Source organism: Mercenaria mercenaria, chromosome 9, assembly GCF_021730395.1.
Source record: "Mercenaria mercenaria strain notata chromosome 9, MADL_Memer_1, whole genome shotgun sequence".
Classification (NCBI taxonomy): domain Eukaryota; kingdom Metazoa; phylum Mollusca; class Bivalvia; order Venerida; family Veneridae; genus Mercenaria; species Mercenaria mercenaria.
Genome location: NC_069369.1, coordinates 39,103,728 through 39,120,905, shown reverse-complemented (window position 1 = coordinate 39,120,905; position 17,178 = coordinate 39,103,728). Strand labels below are relative to the sequence as shown.

Genomic DNA, 17,178 nt, shown 5'->3' with positions numbered 1-17,178 from the left:
ATGAGTCACCTGTTATGATGAATCACCTGTTATGATGAGGCACCTGTTTTGATGAATCACCTGTTATGATGAGTCACCTGTTATGATGAACCACCTGTTATGATGAGTCACCTGTTATGATGAACCACCTGTTATGATGAGTCACCTGTTATGATGAACCACTTGTTATGATGAGGCACCTGTTTTGATGAATCACCTGTTATGATGAATCACCTGTTATGATGAGGCACCTGTTTTGATGAATCACCTGTTATGATGAGTCACCTGTTATGATGAACCACTTGTTATGATGAGGCACCTGTTTTGATGAATCACCTGTTATGATGAATCACCTGTTATGATGAACCACTTGTTATGATGAGTCACCTGTTATGATGAATCACCTGTTATGATGAACCACTTGTTATGATGAATCACCTGTTATGATGAGTCACCTGTTATGATGAACCACCTGTTATGATGAATCACCTGTTATGATGAGTCACCTGTTATGATGAACCACCTGTTATGATGAATCACCTGTTATGATGAGTCACCTGTTATGATGAACCACCTGTTATGATGAGTCACCTGTTATGATGAACCACCTGTTATGATGAGTCACCTGTTATGATGAACCACTTGTTATGATGAATCACCTGTTATGATGAACCACTTGTTATGATGAGTCACCTGTTATGATGAATCACCTGTTATGATGAGTCACCTGTTATGATGAGGCACCTGTTTTGATGAATCACCTGTTATGATGAGTCACCTGTTATGATGAATCACCTGTTATGATGAGTCACCTGTTATGATGAGGCACCTGTTTTGATGAGTCACCTGTTATGATGAATCACCTGTTATGATGAGTCACCTGTTATGATGAACCACTTGTTATGATGAATCACCTGTTATGATGAACCACTTGTTATGATGAGTCACCTGTTATGATGAACCACCTGTTATGATGAGTCACCTGTTATGATGAACCACTTGTTATGATGAGTCACCTGTTATGATGAATCACCTGTTATGATGAACCACCTGTTATGATGAGTCACCTGTTATGATGAATCACCTGTTATGATGAATCACCTGTTATGATGAACCACTTGTTATGATGAGTCACCTGTTATGATGAACCACCTGTTATGATGAACCACTTGTTATGATGAACCACTTGTTATGATGAGTCACCTGTTATGATGAACCACTTGTTATGATGAATCACCTGTTATGATGAGGCACCTGTTATGATGAATCACCTGTTTTGTTTAGTCACCTGTAGATGTATTGTCTGTTTCAGGATGACCCACAATCAGACATAGAGGAAGACTGGTCTGATATTTATTTTCAACAAGACAAACAAAAAGCTAATGAGTAGGTTTTTACGTATCTTTTTTATTTAAAGATAGACTATGCCCATCTATCGGTGAATTATTTTCCAATTAGATGTTGATCTGAATCTAGAAAATCCTCGTCAGATAAAGTTAACTTGAATAAAATAAATATTTAAACTAATTGTGTATATAGAGCTTCATTCACAATTGAATGATATTTTTTATTTAAAAGACTTCCAGTTCTTTATAGGCTTAAAATAGTCTTACAGTGTTTACTTGTACATAATTATGAAGTATTTTAAACCAAACATAGTACTGCCCATACACACAAAGATGTTTATTCTGTTTACAAAGTTGCTGTTTAGCAATTGGTCATATTTTCAATTACAAAGTTTGGGCATAATATAGTTTGTATATCTTTAAAGGGATCTGTTCATGTAAAGTACAAAAACCTTTCTTAAAGATATATTGATGCCAGAATTTCGTCTTTGAAAAATTAAAGAACAGTTACTTGATAGTATCATTGTAAATACAGAATAACATGATTGTTCATGTGTATAAATAGTAATGTATGATGGGTTTAAAGTATTACACATCTATAAGGTATGAATATGTAATGCCACTGAATAAAACTGGAAGCATTTTTTAAGAAATGGATATAAATAGATTTGGAGAATATTAGTTTACTGCCTTATAAATTTAAATTTAAATTTATTAAATGAGTCGGAGAAAATAAGAGACTTTTGTTTTTTCCTAGATGAACGTAATAAATTTAAATTTATAAGACAGTAACCTAATGTTCTATTTATCCTACATTCTGATCTAAAATCATGAATTAAAATTCAAAATCTACTACCAACTAGTTCCAAGTCTGCCTTGCATAGAAATTTAAAAATTAATACACCCCACCATTACACAAATATGTCTTTAAAATCCAAAATATTATAAAATAAAAGCGAAAAAACAAAGGCTAACCTTGTTTTGTTTTGTGTCCGACCTCTCTGTTCTGCTGAACATGAATGAATAATTCTAATTTGCTGCCAAGTGAAATTTTGTCCGAAGTTCAGTTGCAAGTCGAATTACCCATCCTCACCAAGCAAACGATAGATGTGACTTATACACACGCCATAACGCTGCTTGGCAGAACAAATAAGCAAACTGTTTCCTCGATGATTTTATTCAATAACACTCCATTCCAGATGCAATATATTCCTTGATTAAAGTGCAGAAAGCTTAAATCCTGAACAAACGCTATTACCACGATTACATGAGTTATTATCCGTTTCTCCGAGCATTTCCGTTATAAAATCTTTTTGTGGTAATTGCAAATATGGTATGCATAAGCTATACATTTGTACCATGGTCTAAGGTTCCTAATAAAAGCGCAGTTATAAAAATAATTGCATAAATATGTCTTTTTGCAGTTATTCTCAAAAACAAGATGGCGTCGTTTTAAGAAAAAATCTAAAAAGTAGTCCGCCAAGCTTTATCATAAAGCAAAATTTATATGATCCCTTGATTTTTGCCTTTATTTTGCATGAAGGTAGGATAAAACATTTTATTATGATTGCAGCCCTGCATACACATTTAACAATTTTAATATAATTGATGAAGATTTTCTAGATTTCAGTCATTATCTAGTGGTCACATGAATATGGCAAAAGATGGGCATAGAATTATCTTAAATATGAAAAACGTTTATTATAATTTTGTCTTAGACCTTGAGGGAGTACTGCTGACTTCTTTAAATTTTGTAGCACCTTTTAATACAGCTTAATGATATAAAGTCTAGTGTACATATTATGATAGTATAATTGAATTTTTAATAGAACTGTAGCTCATTATTGTGTTCTGTTGTTGCAGGATTTTACAAACTATTGGTGAGGATGGGGTATATCTTGTACGACCAGAAAACAATGGCACGGGAAAGGTGAGTAGCTTTTATAAAGTGTTCAATAAGTAAATGTGCTTATTATAAATGAAATTTAATCAATCTTACTTGGGGAAAAAATGCAATTTACTGGAATTTCTTTCTGGTTCAACACACAGTGTACCCTTATGATGAGTGCTTGGTCATCAGCCGGCATTCTATATCTGTTTTTCTCCTCCAATCAGCAATTTGCAGTTCTATGTTACGACATTGTGATATATTTTGTATGTACAATTCAACTTTCTTAGTTACAAACTCACAGTAAGTGTTGTCATGTTAACTAAAAGTATTCAAAAATGAAAGTCAGTGTCAGTGAACATCATTAGATGCAACTTTGCCTGTCTGTATTGTTTTACAGAGAAAATGGATGTAAAATAAAATGATAATTTTACATATTCCTGTACAATTTGGGATTCATTTGGACTTGGACATATTTGTAAAACATATTGGTCTTACCTGTCTGGTTGCAGAGTATGCTTTTCTAAAGGAACTCGTTCGAATATTATTCCATATTATATGAAACAAAACAAGACCCCAGGTGCACAATTTTACATGCTGATCCATAGTTCTGTGAGTTTTGATGACTCTACTCAAATATACCTGAAACACAAACTTTAAAGCCCTTTTATGCATATTTTGACTAAGTCAAGGGCCATAACTCTGGTCTTTCAGAGTGAAATCCAAAACAAACCCCAGGTTCACAACTTCACATGCTTATCAACAATCCAGTGAGATTTTGTGACTCTAGGTCAAAATTAATACCTTTTTGAGATATGCATGACATAAATTCAAACAGATGGATGGATGGACATCCAGACGGGCAGTCTTTACTTGACATACAGACCAGGGCAAATCTTAGTGCTCCCCAAAAATGGGGGCACAAATATAATACAGTAGAGTTTGTGTCAAATTTATAAATGCATACAGTAGCATTATCTCTTTGAGAAAATTTTTTTAGATATGATCACTGGGATTAACCTTTACCCTGCTCAGTTTCTAAAATGGACTGGTCTGTCATTCGATTTGGACAGTACCACTTATAAAAAGAGGTGTTCACTAAAAATTTACTGACTGAATAGCAAACAGTGCACACTATGATCAGCCTGCACAGATGTGCAGGCTGAACTTGTTCTGCACTGGTCGCAAAAGCAAAATTACTTGCCGTCAGGCTAAAGGTTATAGTATTACACTTTCATTCTATTTCAGGTATTAGTTGTTTTTGTGAAGGATCACTGCAGGAAGTACAGAATTATGACAGAGGTATTGTGCATATTTTGTCAATATTGTCTTGCAAACAGTCGATGTCAAGTGAAAATTGGACTTTAATGATAAAACTGTTTTCTTTGTTATCTCTTAATTTACGTAGGCACAATCTTTTTTTGTTTTTGAAACAGCAATATTGTTGGACATTAATTCTCAGATTTAAAGTTTTAATCATAAAATGAGCGGAAATTTGTAGGATGTAATTTTGTGGATTGCACAATCTATGTAGTTCACCAAAATTAGTACCCTCCGAAATATCTTTAATTTCACAGCATGTGAAATCACTGATACTGTGGGAGAATTATTGTCCTTTTGCATAAATTCTCAAAAACATTTGAATAAATGCACAAAATTATATCCTTATGGAAAAAAAAGTCCCTTCCATTTTTAGCTTTACTTTTTGAAGGGTAGTTAAAGCTGTTGAACTGACCTGCTTTACCATCTCCAGACTTTATTTTTTGCATGTAAGTCAGTCTCTCAGTACCCACTGTTGGGAATTGATTGTAACTTCACACACTTTTTAGCTCTCCTGTCACAAAGTGACAAGGCGAGCTTTTGTGATCGCGCAGCGTCCATCGTCCGTCTGTCCTTGCGTCAGTCAGTAAACTTTTGATTGTGACCACTCTAGAGGTTACATTTTTCATGGGATCTTTCTGAAAGTTGGTCAGAATGTTGACCTTGATGATATCTAGGTCAAGCTCGAAACTGGGTCACGTGCCATCAAAAACTAGGTCAGTAGGTCTAAAAATAGAAAAACCTTGTGACCTCTCTAGAGGCCATATTTTTCACAAGATCTTCATGGAAGTTGGTCTGAATGTTAACCTTGATGATATCTAGGTCAAGTTTGAAACTGGGTCACATGCCTTCAAAACCTAGGTCAGTAGGTCAAATAATAGAAAATCCTTGTGACCTCTCTGGAGGTCATATTTTTCATGGGATCTGCATGAAAATTGGTCAGAATGTTCATCTTGATGATATCTAGGTTAAATTCGAAACTGGCTCACGTCCGATCCAAAACTAGGTCAGTAGGTCAAATAATAGAAATATCTTGTGACCTGTGTAGAGGCCGTATTTTTCATTGGATCTGCATGGAAATTGATCAGAATGTTCATCGTGATGGTCAAGTTTGAAACCGGGTCAACTGCGGTCAAAAACTAGGTCAGTAGATCAAATAATAGAAAATCCTTGTGACCTCTCTAGAGGTCATATTTTTCATGGGATCTGCATGAAAATTGGTCAGAATGTTCATCTTGATGATATTTAGGTCAGGTAAACTGGGTTAGTGCGGTCAAAAACTAGGTCATGAGGTCAGATAATACAAAAACCTTGTGACCTCTCTGGAGGTCATATTTTTCATGGGATCTGCATGAAAATTGGTCAGAATGTTCATCTTGATAATATCTAGGTCAAGTTTGAAACTGGGTTACATGCAGTCAAAAACTAGGTCAGTAGTTCAAATAATAGAAAAACCTTGTGACCACTCTAGAGGCCATAGTTTTCATGGGATCTGTATGAAAGTTGGTCTGAATCTTCATCTTGATGATATCTAGGTCAAATTTGAAACTGGGTCAACTGCGGTCAAAAACTAGGTCACTAGGTCTCAACATAGAAAGACCTTTTGACCTCTCTAGAGGCCATATTTTTCAATGGATCTTCATGAAAATTGGTCAGAATTTTTATCTTGTTGATATCTAGGTCAAGATCAGAAGTAGGTCACAAGAGCTCAAGAACTAGGTCACTGTGTCAAATAATAGAAAAAAACGACGTCATACTCAGTTCATGTGGGAACAGGTGAGGGATTCAGGACCATCATGGTCCTCTTGTTTCACTGTGATGGTCTGACAAGGATTCTAAGGAGAAACCACTTCCAGTCATTCATTTCCCACCATAGTTCATTTCCCACCATAGTATAGAGACCTCCGTGGCCAAGTGGTAACACTTACCCCTTACTGGTGTGGATACAAAATCTCTCTTGGGATTATAAAATTGTTCATGTGAAGCCATCTGACTGGCTTATGGAAGGTTGATGGTTCTATCCAGGTGCCCGCCTGTTCCTGAAACAATGTCCGTAAGGCTCTTTTCTCCACCATCAAAAAGCAGGAAAAGTCACCATTGTTTTTTCCTAAATTATGTTGATGTGACTCAAAACCCAACCACAAAAAAAGAACTCCTCCATAGTAGTGGAGAGTAATCAAGGGACATAATCAAAAGATAACATAATATAATTGTAATAACTAGCAGTGAATACATCTCCCATGATGTATCTCAGGTTTGTTTACCCAAACTTGTGAAGCGAATGAAAAGAAATCAGAAATTATATTTTTGCAAATTTTTAAGATTTACGGAAATTTTACAAAAGTTCAGGTTTTGTAGACAAAAAGAGCACACAATACATTACTAATTCTAGTGAACGCAGTTTGATGTTCATTTACAAGTTTGGGAATGTTTATTTGTATGATGACTTAGGTAATTATGTCTCCCACCACACACTCCCACCACACAGTGGTGTGGGAGACGTATTGATTTACTCCTGTCTGTGTGTGTGTCTGTCTGTCAGTCTTTCACAAATCTTGTCCGCACTCTTTAAGTCGAACATTTCTCATCAGATCTTCACTAAACGTGAACAAAATATGTTTGCCAATAAGTCCTCGGCCAATAATTAGCCAAATCGGCCTAGGCACTTTTGAATTATGGCCCTTGCATTACTGATTGGAACCATTCGTCCAAACCACCCAGACCTCCTAAAAATTACTGATCAGAACCACGGCAGTTGTGGGGACATGTGCTTTTCTCAAAAGCAGCTCTAGTATTCTTTTAAGTGACTGTTTTGTTCTTTCAGGAAGGAGAGCACTTTATTCACAGAGAGGATTACCGTGACAAGTCGGTGGAAAATCTTATGAAACATTACTACCATAACAACTTACCAACAATGAGCTTGAAGTTAAAAATGCCGTACAAACTTCATCCTGTGTATAAAGCCATGTTTGCATGAAAGTGAATTTATCAAGTGTAATTTATTAAATAATATATATCTATGGAATATTTTAATAAAATGTTTGAAAACATGAATATATTGAGTCGCGCCATGGGAAAACCAACATAGTGGGTTTGCAGCCAGCATGGATCCAGACCAGTGGAATTTATGAATGTTTGATATTTTGAAAAATGTCTATACAATGTAGAATATTTTGATCATTTTAATTGAAGTTGTCCAACACAGTTCAAGACAGATACATGTATCTCGGAATGTAGGAGGGTTGAGCAAGAAGTAATATAAGTGGAGCCATAAAAACGTGAATCGAGAAAAGAAAACCACAAAAACTTAATTGCTACCAAAGCACCTTGATCCATTCACAATAAGTTTTGACAATATCATAAAAAATTATTGCTAATTGATTGAGATATTGGTATGCACAGAATTTAGCAGGGTAACAATGGTTGCCGCACGTAAGCGACATTTAAGTTTGGTAGCACTTGTGTGCTGAAAAGAGAATATATATGTATCATTAATATTTTGTTAAAACTACTTATGTATAATGACATACAAATTCATTTTATTTATGTTGCACATATTTTTGCATATGGCAGTTAATATACAGTTGAAACTCGGTATCTAGAATTCCAAGGGATCAAGTTCTTTACACCATGATAATCGAAAAACTACATTTTTTGCACATGTTTTTGGGACTGAACTTAAAAATGTCTTTGAGATAACCAGAATTTGAGATAAGTGAGTTCTAGATATTGAGTTTAAACTGTAATTATAACACCATTGTTTATCTGATACAGGCAGCAGCTGGTTCTGCTTGCTCTCCTCTTGTTACAAAATAATTCTTGTCATAATTATTAATGTTGATGTGTGCTTTAAATTATAGCCACTTTCATTAAATATCACAGATTCTGTGATCCTGTAATATACATATATCATGCAATGCTGTGAGAATTTTGGAGGCTGATCATGGTCTGCACTGTTCGCTATTCAGTCAGTAACCTTTCAGTGAACACCTCTTGGAATGATAAATGGTACAGCCCAAATTGAATGATGGACCAGTCCATTTTAGAAATTTAGCAGGCTAAAGGTTAAAGGCCTGGCTGCTGAATGCAAGTGGCTGCTGTAAACAGGGAGCCACTAAGGCAGGTTCAACAGTATGTCATCTTCAGATATAAACTGCTTAGATACCATTGAAGAACAAAAGATCTGTATTACAACATGTGTACTGATTGCTTATTCGTTATATATAATTATATATATATTAGTTATCTTAGTTTAATCATTTGCATATCAATTTAATGTTTGTGCATTCTGTGATAAAAATTGAAAATTTGTGTATGTAATATAGCAGGGCAATTCTGACATCTGATTTAGTATTAGATATTTTGAAAAGGGTACAATTGAGCCACACCATGAGAAAACCAACATAGTGCATTTGCAACCAGCATGGATCCAGGCCAGCTGCACATCCTCGCAGTCTGGTCAGGATCCATGCTGTTCACTTTCAAAGCCAAGTGCAATTAGAGAAACTGTTAACGAACAGCATGGATCCTGACCAGACTGCGCGGATGCGCAGGCTGGTCTGGATCCATGCTGGTCGCAAATGCACTATGTTGGTTTTCTCATGGTGTGGCTCAGATAATTAATACGTTTTGAGATGTTGGCCAAGTTGTCTTGTTACAGGGCTTGGGTCAATATTGTGTTTAATATTACAAATGAGCACCAGAAATTTTGCGACCAGTGTGTATCCAAGCCAGTGTACATCAATACTGTTCGTTTATCCCAATATCCATACAATTAGTTTATCACAGATCCATACTGGCTGCAAAGCAGTAACGTTGGTTTTCACATAGCGGTGCTCAAATATAAACCGTCAGTTTTGATTTTCTTTGGCATGATATGCATTGCTTTTTGGCGAAAGTGCTAGGACACCAGACTTATGATATTAATTACTTACTCCCATCCTATTTTAAAAAGAACACAGAGGTCAAATGTCAAATTTTTTATCTTTTTATTATGGTTCCTTGGAGGGATTATCATATAATTAGAAATGAATGATTACCTAGTCAAGGTCAAGGTCACACTTAGAGACCAAAGGTCAAATAGCTTATGGTTGATCATCAGTGGTTTACCACATCAGTATTACATGCGCAGACCATGACCAAGATCACAAGTTTCAATATAAAATGCTCCTACAATCAGTTCTTAAGAAAAAAAATATATTTACTTAAAGAAATTAAAGAAAACCCCAGGTAAGAATTACAGGAACCAAAGTTTAACATTAAGTGCTTTATTTGCCACTGTAATGGGTACCTTTGGATATGCTGTTAATGGAAGCCCTAGAAAACAAATCCTTCAAATGTTAGCATTATAATTGAGCCGCGCCATGGGAAAACCAACATAGTGGCTTTGCGACCAGAATGGATCCAGACCAGCCTGCGCATCTGCGCAGTCTGGTCAGGATCTGTGCTGTTCGCTAACAGTTTCTCTAATTGCAATAGGCTTTAAAGCAAAATGCATGGATCCTGACCAGACAGCGCAGATGCGCATGCTGGTCTGGATCCATGCTGGTCGCAAAGCCACTATGTTGGTTTCCTCATGGCACGGCTCAATTATAGTCTCAGATTTCCCCTTCTGTTTGTGGTTTTTACCAAACAGCTTTAAACAGTCTATAGGAAAAGCTTCCCTATGGCTGCAGCAGTCTATTAAAAATGCTTGCAAAACAAATGTTCTCTATGAATGCAGAAGCTTAAAAAATAAAATTATGACTGCATCAGTTTCGATTTTGAGGGTATTCACAGTTCAATGTTGCAGGTAGCAGGCACCTGGTTGTTTCAGTGCTTCGAAATTCAAAGAAAACAAGAGTTGAATAAGTACAATTTAAACTGTTAACAACAGTCAGAGTCTTGCATATCATACTTTCTGTACTGAAAACCAAGTTTAGCATAATTATGTCTCCCCCAGGAGACATATTGTTTTTGCCCAATCCGTCCGTCCGTCCTTCCGTCCGTCCGTCAGTACGTCACACTTCATTTCCGAGCAATAACTGGAGAACCATTTGACCTAGAACCTTCAAACTTCATAGGATTGTAGGGCTGCTGGAGTAGACGACCCCTATTGTTTTTGGGGTCACTCCGTCAAAGATCAAGGTCACAGGGGCCTGAACATTGAAAACCATTTCTGATCAATAACTAGAGAACCATTTGACCTAGAACCTTCAAACTTCATAGGGTTGTAGGACTGCTGGAGTAGACGACCCCTATTGTTTTTGGGGTCACTCCGTCAAAGGTCAAGGTCATAGGGGCCTGAACATTGAAAACCATTTCCGATCAATAACTAGAGAACCACTTGACCCAGAATGTTGAAACTTCATAGGATGATTGGTCATGAAGAGTAGATGACCCCTATTGATTTTGGGGTCACTCAGTCAAAGGTCAAGGTCACAGGGGCCTGAACATGGAAAACCATTTCCGATCAATAACTAGAGAACCACTTGACCCAGAATATTGAAACTTCATAGGATGATTGGTCATAAAGAGTAGATGACCCCTATTGATTTTGGGGTTACTCCGTCAAAGGTCAAGGTCACAGGGGCCTGAACATGGAAAACCTTTTCCGATCAATAACTAGAGAACCACTTGACCCAGAATGTTGAAACTTCATAGAATGATTGTACATGCAAAGTAGATGACCCCTATCGATTTTGGGGTCACTCCATTAAAGGTCAAGGTCACAGGGGCCTGAACATTGAAAACCATTTCCGGTCAGTAACTTGAGAACCACTTGACCCAGAATGTTGAAACTTAATAGGATGATTGGTCATGCAGAATAGATGACCCCTAACGATTTTGGGGTCACTCTTTGAAAGGTCAAGGTCACAGGGGCCTGAACATTGAAAACCATTTCCGGTCAGTAACTTTGAGAACCACTTGACCCAGAATGATGAAACATCATAGGATGATTGGTCATGCAAAGTAGATGACCCCTAACGATTTAAGGGTCACTCTGTTAAAGGTCAAGGCCACAGGGGCCTGAACATGGAAAACCATTTCCAATCAATAACTTGAAAACCTCTCGACCCAGAATGTTGAAACTTAATAGGATGATTGTTCATGCAGAGTAAATGACCCCTATTGTTTTTGGGGTCACTCCGTTAAAAGTCAAGGTCACAGGGGCCTGAACATTGATAACCAGTTCTGATCAATAACTTGAGAACCACTTGACCCAGAATGTTAAAACTTCATAGGATGATTGAACATGCAGAGCAGATGACCCCTATTGATTTTGGGGTCAGTCTATTAAAGGTCAAGGTCACAGTGGCCTGTTCATGTAAAATCATTTTTTGGAAATAACTTGAGAACCACTTGACCTACAATGTTGAAACTTAATAGGGTGATTGGACATGCAGAGTAGATGACCCCTATTTATTTTTACTTCTATTGACTTCTTGGCTATAGGACTTTGCATTGGGGGAGACATGCGCTTTTTTACAAAAGCATTTTCTAGTTTATCATACTTGTTATGATATGTGCCAAGTCTAATTTATCATACTTTCTATGTTGCATGCATATTCCAGCATATTAGTATTCCTATCCTGTGTGACAAGTCTAGCATATCATACTACCTATGCTCCATATCAAGTCTAGCATAATACTACATATGCTGCATACCAAGTCTAGCGTATCATACTTCCTATCTTGCATGCCAAGTCTAGCATATCATACTTCCTATGCTGCATGTCATGTCTAGCATATCATACTTCCTATGCTGCATGCCATGTCTAACATATCATACTTCCTATGCTGCATGCCATGTCTAGCATATCATACTTCCTGTGCTGCATGTCATGTCTAGCATATCATACTTCCTATGCTGCATGCCATGTCTAACATATCATACTTCCTATGCTGCATGCCATGTCTAACATATCATACTTCCTATGCTGCAAGTCATGTCTAGCATATCAGACATGCTGCATGCCATGTCTAGCATATCATACTTCCTATGCTGCATGCCATGTCTAGCATATCATACTTTATATGCTGCATGCCATGTCTAGCATATGTATGCCATGTCTAGCATATCATACTTCCTACGCTGCATGCCATGTCTAGCATAACATATGTATGCCAAGTCTAGCATATCATACTTTCTATGCTGCATGCCAAGTCTAGCATATCATACTTCCTATGCTGCATGCCATGTCTAGCATATCATACTTTCTATGCTGCATGCCATGTCTAGCATATCATACTTCCTACGCTGCATGCCATGTCTAGCATATCATATGTATGCCAAGTCTAGCATATCATACTTTCTATGCTGCATGCCATATCTAGCATATCATATGCATGCCATGTCTAGCATATCATACTTCCTACGCTGCATGCCATGTCAAGGATATCGTTCTTCCTATTCTGCATACCATGTCTAGCATACCATTATTTCCTGTTCTGCTTACCAAGTCTAGCATATCATACTATCTGTGCTGCATGCTTTCTACAGAATAGGGTAAACATTATTTATTACTGGGAGTGTTCAGATTTTGGGTGTTGCTGCATTAGAAGGGACCATCTCGTATTTCATATATATGATTTGTACAATTTGTTATTTTAAGTTGTACAAGAATCCTGCAAACAAAGGAGTTGTCTTGCAGTATGTCGTGAGGTTTGTTACAAAAAATTTGTGGTACAAACTACATCATCAATTTCATAGGATTCCTCTGAATTTTATTCTCAAGACCACCATGGTGTGTAGATATGCATGGCATATTGTTAAGGGTTAGCAAAAGTATTACAGATTAATGGGCTCTTGAATAAAGACAAAATATATATACTACTGTATTGGCACATGGGTATTGCAGGTGCATATTACTTTGGCCGTTTTGTATGGATACCAATGAAACTATGTACATGTACGTGACATATTTCGAAGGGTCGGTTGAGGTATTCTAGAATCCATCAGCTTAGACAAAATGTCCAACTTCCTCTGACAAATCAGTATTGCTAGGGTATTTATCATCTTCTGAAATAGCTTTAGTGAGGAGACTCCGAGGTCACTACTAGGAGAGAATAAATTAAAAAACGATAATTTGGGCATTCAGCTTCTTCTACTATATAATCGTTTTTGTGGGCATGAAATTTAGTGGGCTATTTCATGGATTTTTTTTTAGGAAAAAACAAATAGGAATTTTTTTTTGGCTGGTATTTAATTTCATGGATTTATGAAACCATGAAATGCATGAAAATAAATCCTCCATGAATAAGAATAATTTCACACTACAAAAACTGTTGATGCCTCTGTTGCCTAATGGTTAAGGTCACGGACTTCAAAACACTTGCCCTTTACCGATGTGGGTTCGAGCGTCGCTAGGGATGTTAAACTCTTCATGTGAGGATGCCAACCAGCTGGCTTACAGGTCTGTGGTTCTACCCAGGTGCCTACCCGTGATGAAATAATGCATGGAGGGGCACCTGGGGTCTTCCTCCTCCGTCAAAGCTGGAAAGTCACCATATGACATGAATTGTGTTGGAAGGATGTTAAAGCCAACAAAACAAATACAAAAATTGTTATATTTGAGCATTAAGATTTTATTATTATTTTAAAGAACCAACCTTGATGTAAAAGATGTAAGCAACATCTGCTAACAATTAAGGTCATGTAATATATATGAGAATTGTACAGTTCTTTAGTAACTTTAGATTAAAACAGGTATTTCACCTATTTGCCTAACATTTTCTTGTTTTTCAAACAAATGCAAATAAATTTTGCAACATATATGTATAGTTTCATTTGTACAGTACTTAGTGTAAATAAATAGTCTATTAATATTGTTTCTGTTTTAGGTCACCTGAGCACAAAGTGCTTGCGGTGAGCTATTGTGATCGCCCGGTGTCTGGCCGGCATCTGTCCACACTTTCCTTTAAACAACATCTCCGAAACCATTTAGTGGAAGTTGATGAAATTTGGCCTGGATATTCCTTTGGTTGTCCTTGTCCAAAGTTGTTCAAATGGTTCCACTTGGGTGTACATAGGGGCTGCCAGGGCTAACAACATCTGTCCATAAGACAGCCAATGTTCGATTATTCAGATTGTTGTCCCAGAAGCAGGAATATTACCATAAATGTTAAAATTGTTATAGAGTTTCAATCCAGTATCTGCATTAGTTTTGGAGATGGTAACTTGCCTGCAAAACTTTAACCCAGATTTTCGAAGTTCAAAAGGGGGCGTAATTTGGCCAAAACGCATGTCAGTTATGGGACTTGATGCTATCACCTAGTCTTATAACCCCAAAGACACATGTGAAGTCTCAATTCAATATCTGCATATAACTGGCACACCAAACTTTAACCAGAATTTTCTATGTCCAAAAGGGGGCATAATTTGGCCCAAATAAATGTCAGAGCTATAGGACATGATGCTATCACCTAGTTATATAACCCCAAAGACACAATGTGAAGTTTCAATTTAATATCTGCATTACTTTTAGAGATAGTAACTTGCATGTAAAACTTTAACCAGGATTAAAAGGTTGCATAATTTGGCCAAAAGTCAAGAGTTATGGGACTTGACCCAGTGAGGTTGCTAATTGACCTAGAAAAAGAAAAAAATAAGTTTCAAAGCTATATGCCTTTAAATGAAAACCATATGTACTTGCATGCAAAACTTTAACCAAGGTGTGACGCCGACGCGAGGGTGAGTAGAATAGCTAGACTATTCTTCAAATAGTCGAGCTAAAAATAGAAAAACCTTTAAACGACATCTCCTAGATGGCTGGTCCGATTTTGAAATAATTTCATACAAATAGTATATGTAACCCTCCATCAAGATTATTCAAATTATCCCGATTCGTCTAAAAGCATGGCTACCAGGGGACATGGTCACTTTTTCCTATATGTACTGGAAACTTTAAAAATCCTGTATGAAACAGCTGGCTCAATTAAAAAAAAAATCACATAAATAATCCTTGTGTGACCCTCTATCAATATTGTTCAAATTATTCCGATTTGTCAAAAAACATGGTTGCCATGGGGTGTGGTCGAGTCTTCCCTATATGCGTATATTGCAAAATTTAAAAATGTTCTTGTCAGAAACAGCAGGCCCAATTTTAAAATCATTTTCAGAATTTAATATAACTGCTGGCCCTTTACAAAGATTTTACAAATCTACTGTTTCGTAATAATTTCACAGACATTTTCCTTGCATAATTATCTTCCAGAACTGTTGAAGCAAGCAGTGTATCTTGGGTGAGCAAACTAGGGTCATCATGGACCTCTTGTTAGAAATAATTTTATATCAAATCACTTTTAAATCAATTAAAAGTTTGATGCAGTTTTCAACTTGTGTTGTTCTTACTTTACCTAAACCTTTAGAGCAAATTTTAATGGGCTAAATTTTACATATAACCATTTCGTTAAATTACCTGAAAAGTAATTGCAGTCGAGACTGCCTTAACGACCCCCTGAATTCAGCGACTCCATCATATGCAACCCTATTTTATGCTCAGGATGCAATTTACTATAAAAGTAGTCTGAATTAAGCAACGCCCTGCCTTACGCGACAAGCGACTGTGAAATAAGGCTTCTGAATCAATTATTAGACTGTTTTAAGCAACTTTGAGATGCTCCCTCACAAGTTTTTACACAACAGAGTTACTGTTTGTTATATTGCATGAATTTGTTTGAGGCGAGAACTTACTTGTTTACAAAAAATCTGTTTGCCCCCCAAAAGTGGGGGCATAAAAATTGGCTGATGAAAAACACAAAAAAGAACTGTTTTGACATTAGAAATTGCTCGATCTGGGAAAAGCAGCATATCAAGTCGCTGAAGAATTCGAGGCTGAGGCATAAATTAACAGAGTTCCCGGTGAAATAAGAAGAAGGCGGTATTTAACAGGAATCGAGGAAGTAAACACATTAACTAACGAATGGTTTAAAGATGCAGTCAATAAACGAATAAATATCACAGGACCATTAATACACAAAGAAATAAACGAACATTAACCTCAGTGTGTAAATAGTTCATCTATATTCAGTTGAACATTTATATTTTAAAACCCCAATTACTGCTCACCTTTATTCTCTTGCCCAATCATGGTCTTAAATTTTAATGTTTTATCAACATCATATGAATGATGCAAACTATTTTAAATGTTTTATTTTATCAAAATTAAAGAAATAGTATTTAAACAATTATCACTCTTACTTTAAAAGTGGCCTATATATAAGTATTTATGTAACTTGAAAAATCAAGCCAATATATAGAGATAGACCCTAAAATTTTCAGTGATAGTATTACATTAAATAAAGTCTAGAAACTGATTTCCAAGTCCTTGAAATAACCAAAAATGATTTCACAAATGTGAAGTTTATGATAGTTTTGTTAATATCAATAAAAGAAGTTTTAATTTTTAATTTAAAGTTGTGATCCACAAAGAATGACAACTCTTGCCTTGGGCTGTACTTATAAGTAGAGATCTATTAGTTTACTTCCCTTGCAATTACACAATTGAGTGGAAAATGAAAACTGTTTTAGACACAGTATCATACTTTTTTGCACAACAAAATCATTTAGGATTTATTCATTTGTGTTTGATTTACCCCTAAAGGCATGGTTCCTATGATTCTATCAACTTACATATGGTAAAAAATTAACTTTTAACAAGCTAA

The 17,178-nt window shown here is 36.3% G+C and overlaps 1 protein-coding gene across 7 annotated transcripts in view; it reads left to right on the top strand.

Annotated features, from left to right (window-relative positions):
- LOC123546932 (SH3 domain-binding protein 2-like) overlaps positions 1-15,849 on the top strand; it is a 110,052-nt gene extending 94,203 nt beyond the window's left edge. For all 7 annotated transcript variants that reach the window (XM_053551270.1, XM_053551269.1, XM_053551268.1 and 4 more), the window contains 4 exons: positions 1,292-1,365; positions 3,189-3,255; positions 4,462-4,515; positions 7,358-15,849. In XM_053551270.1, coding sequence (XP_053407245.1) covers positions 1,292-1,365; positions 3,189-3,255; positions 4,462-4,515; positions 7,358-7,510 — 348 coding nt within the window. In that variant the 3' untranslated portion in view covers positions 7,511-15,849. The remainder of the gene's footprint in view (positions 1-1,291; positions 1,366-3,188; positions 3,256-4,461; positions 4,516-7,357) is intronic.
- Positions 15,850-17,178: the final 1,329 nt, after the last annotated feature.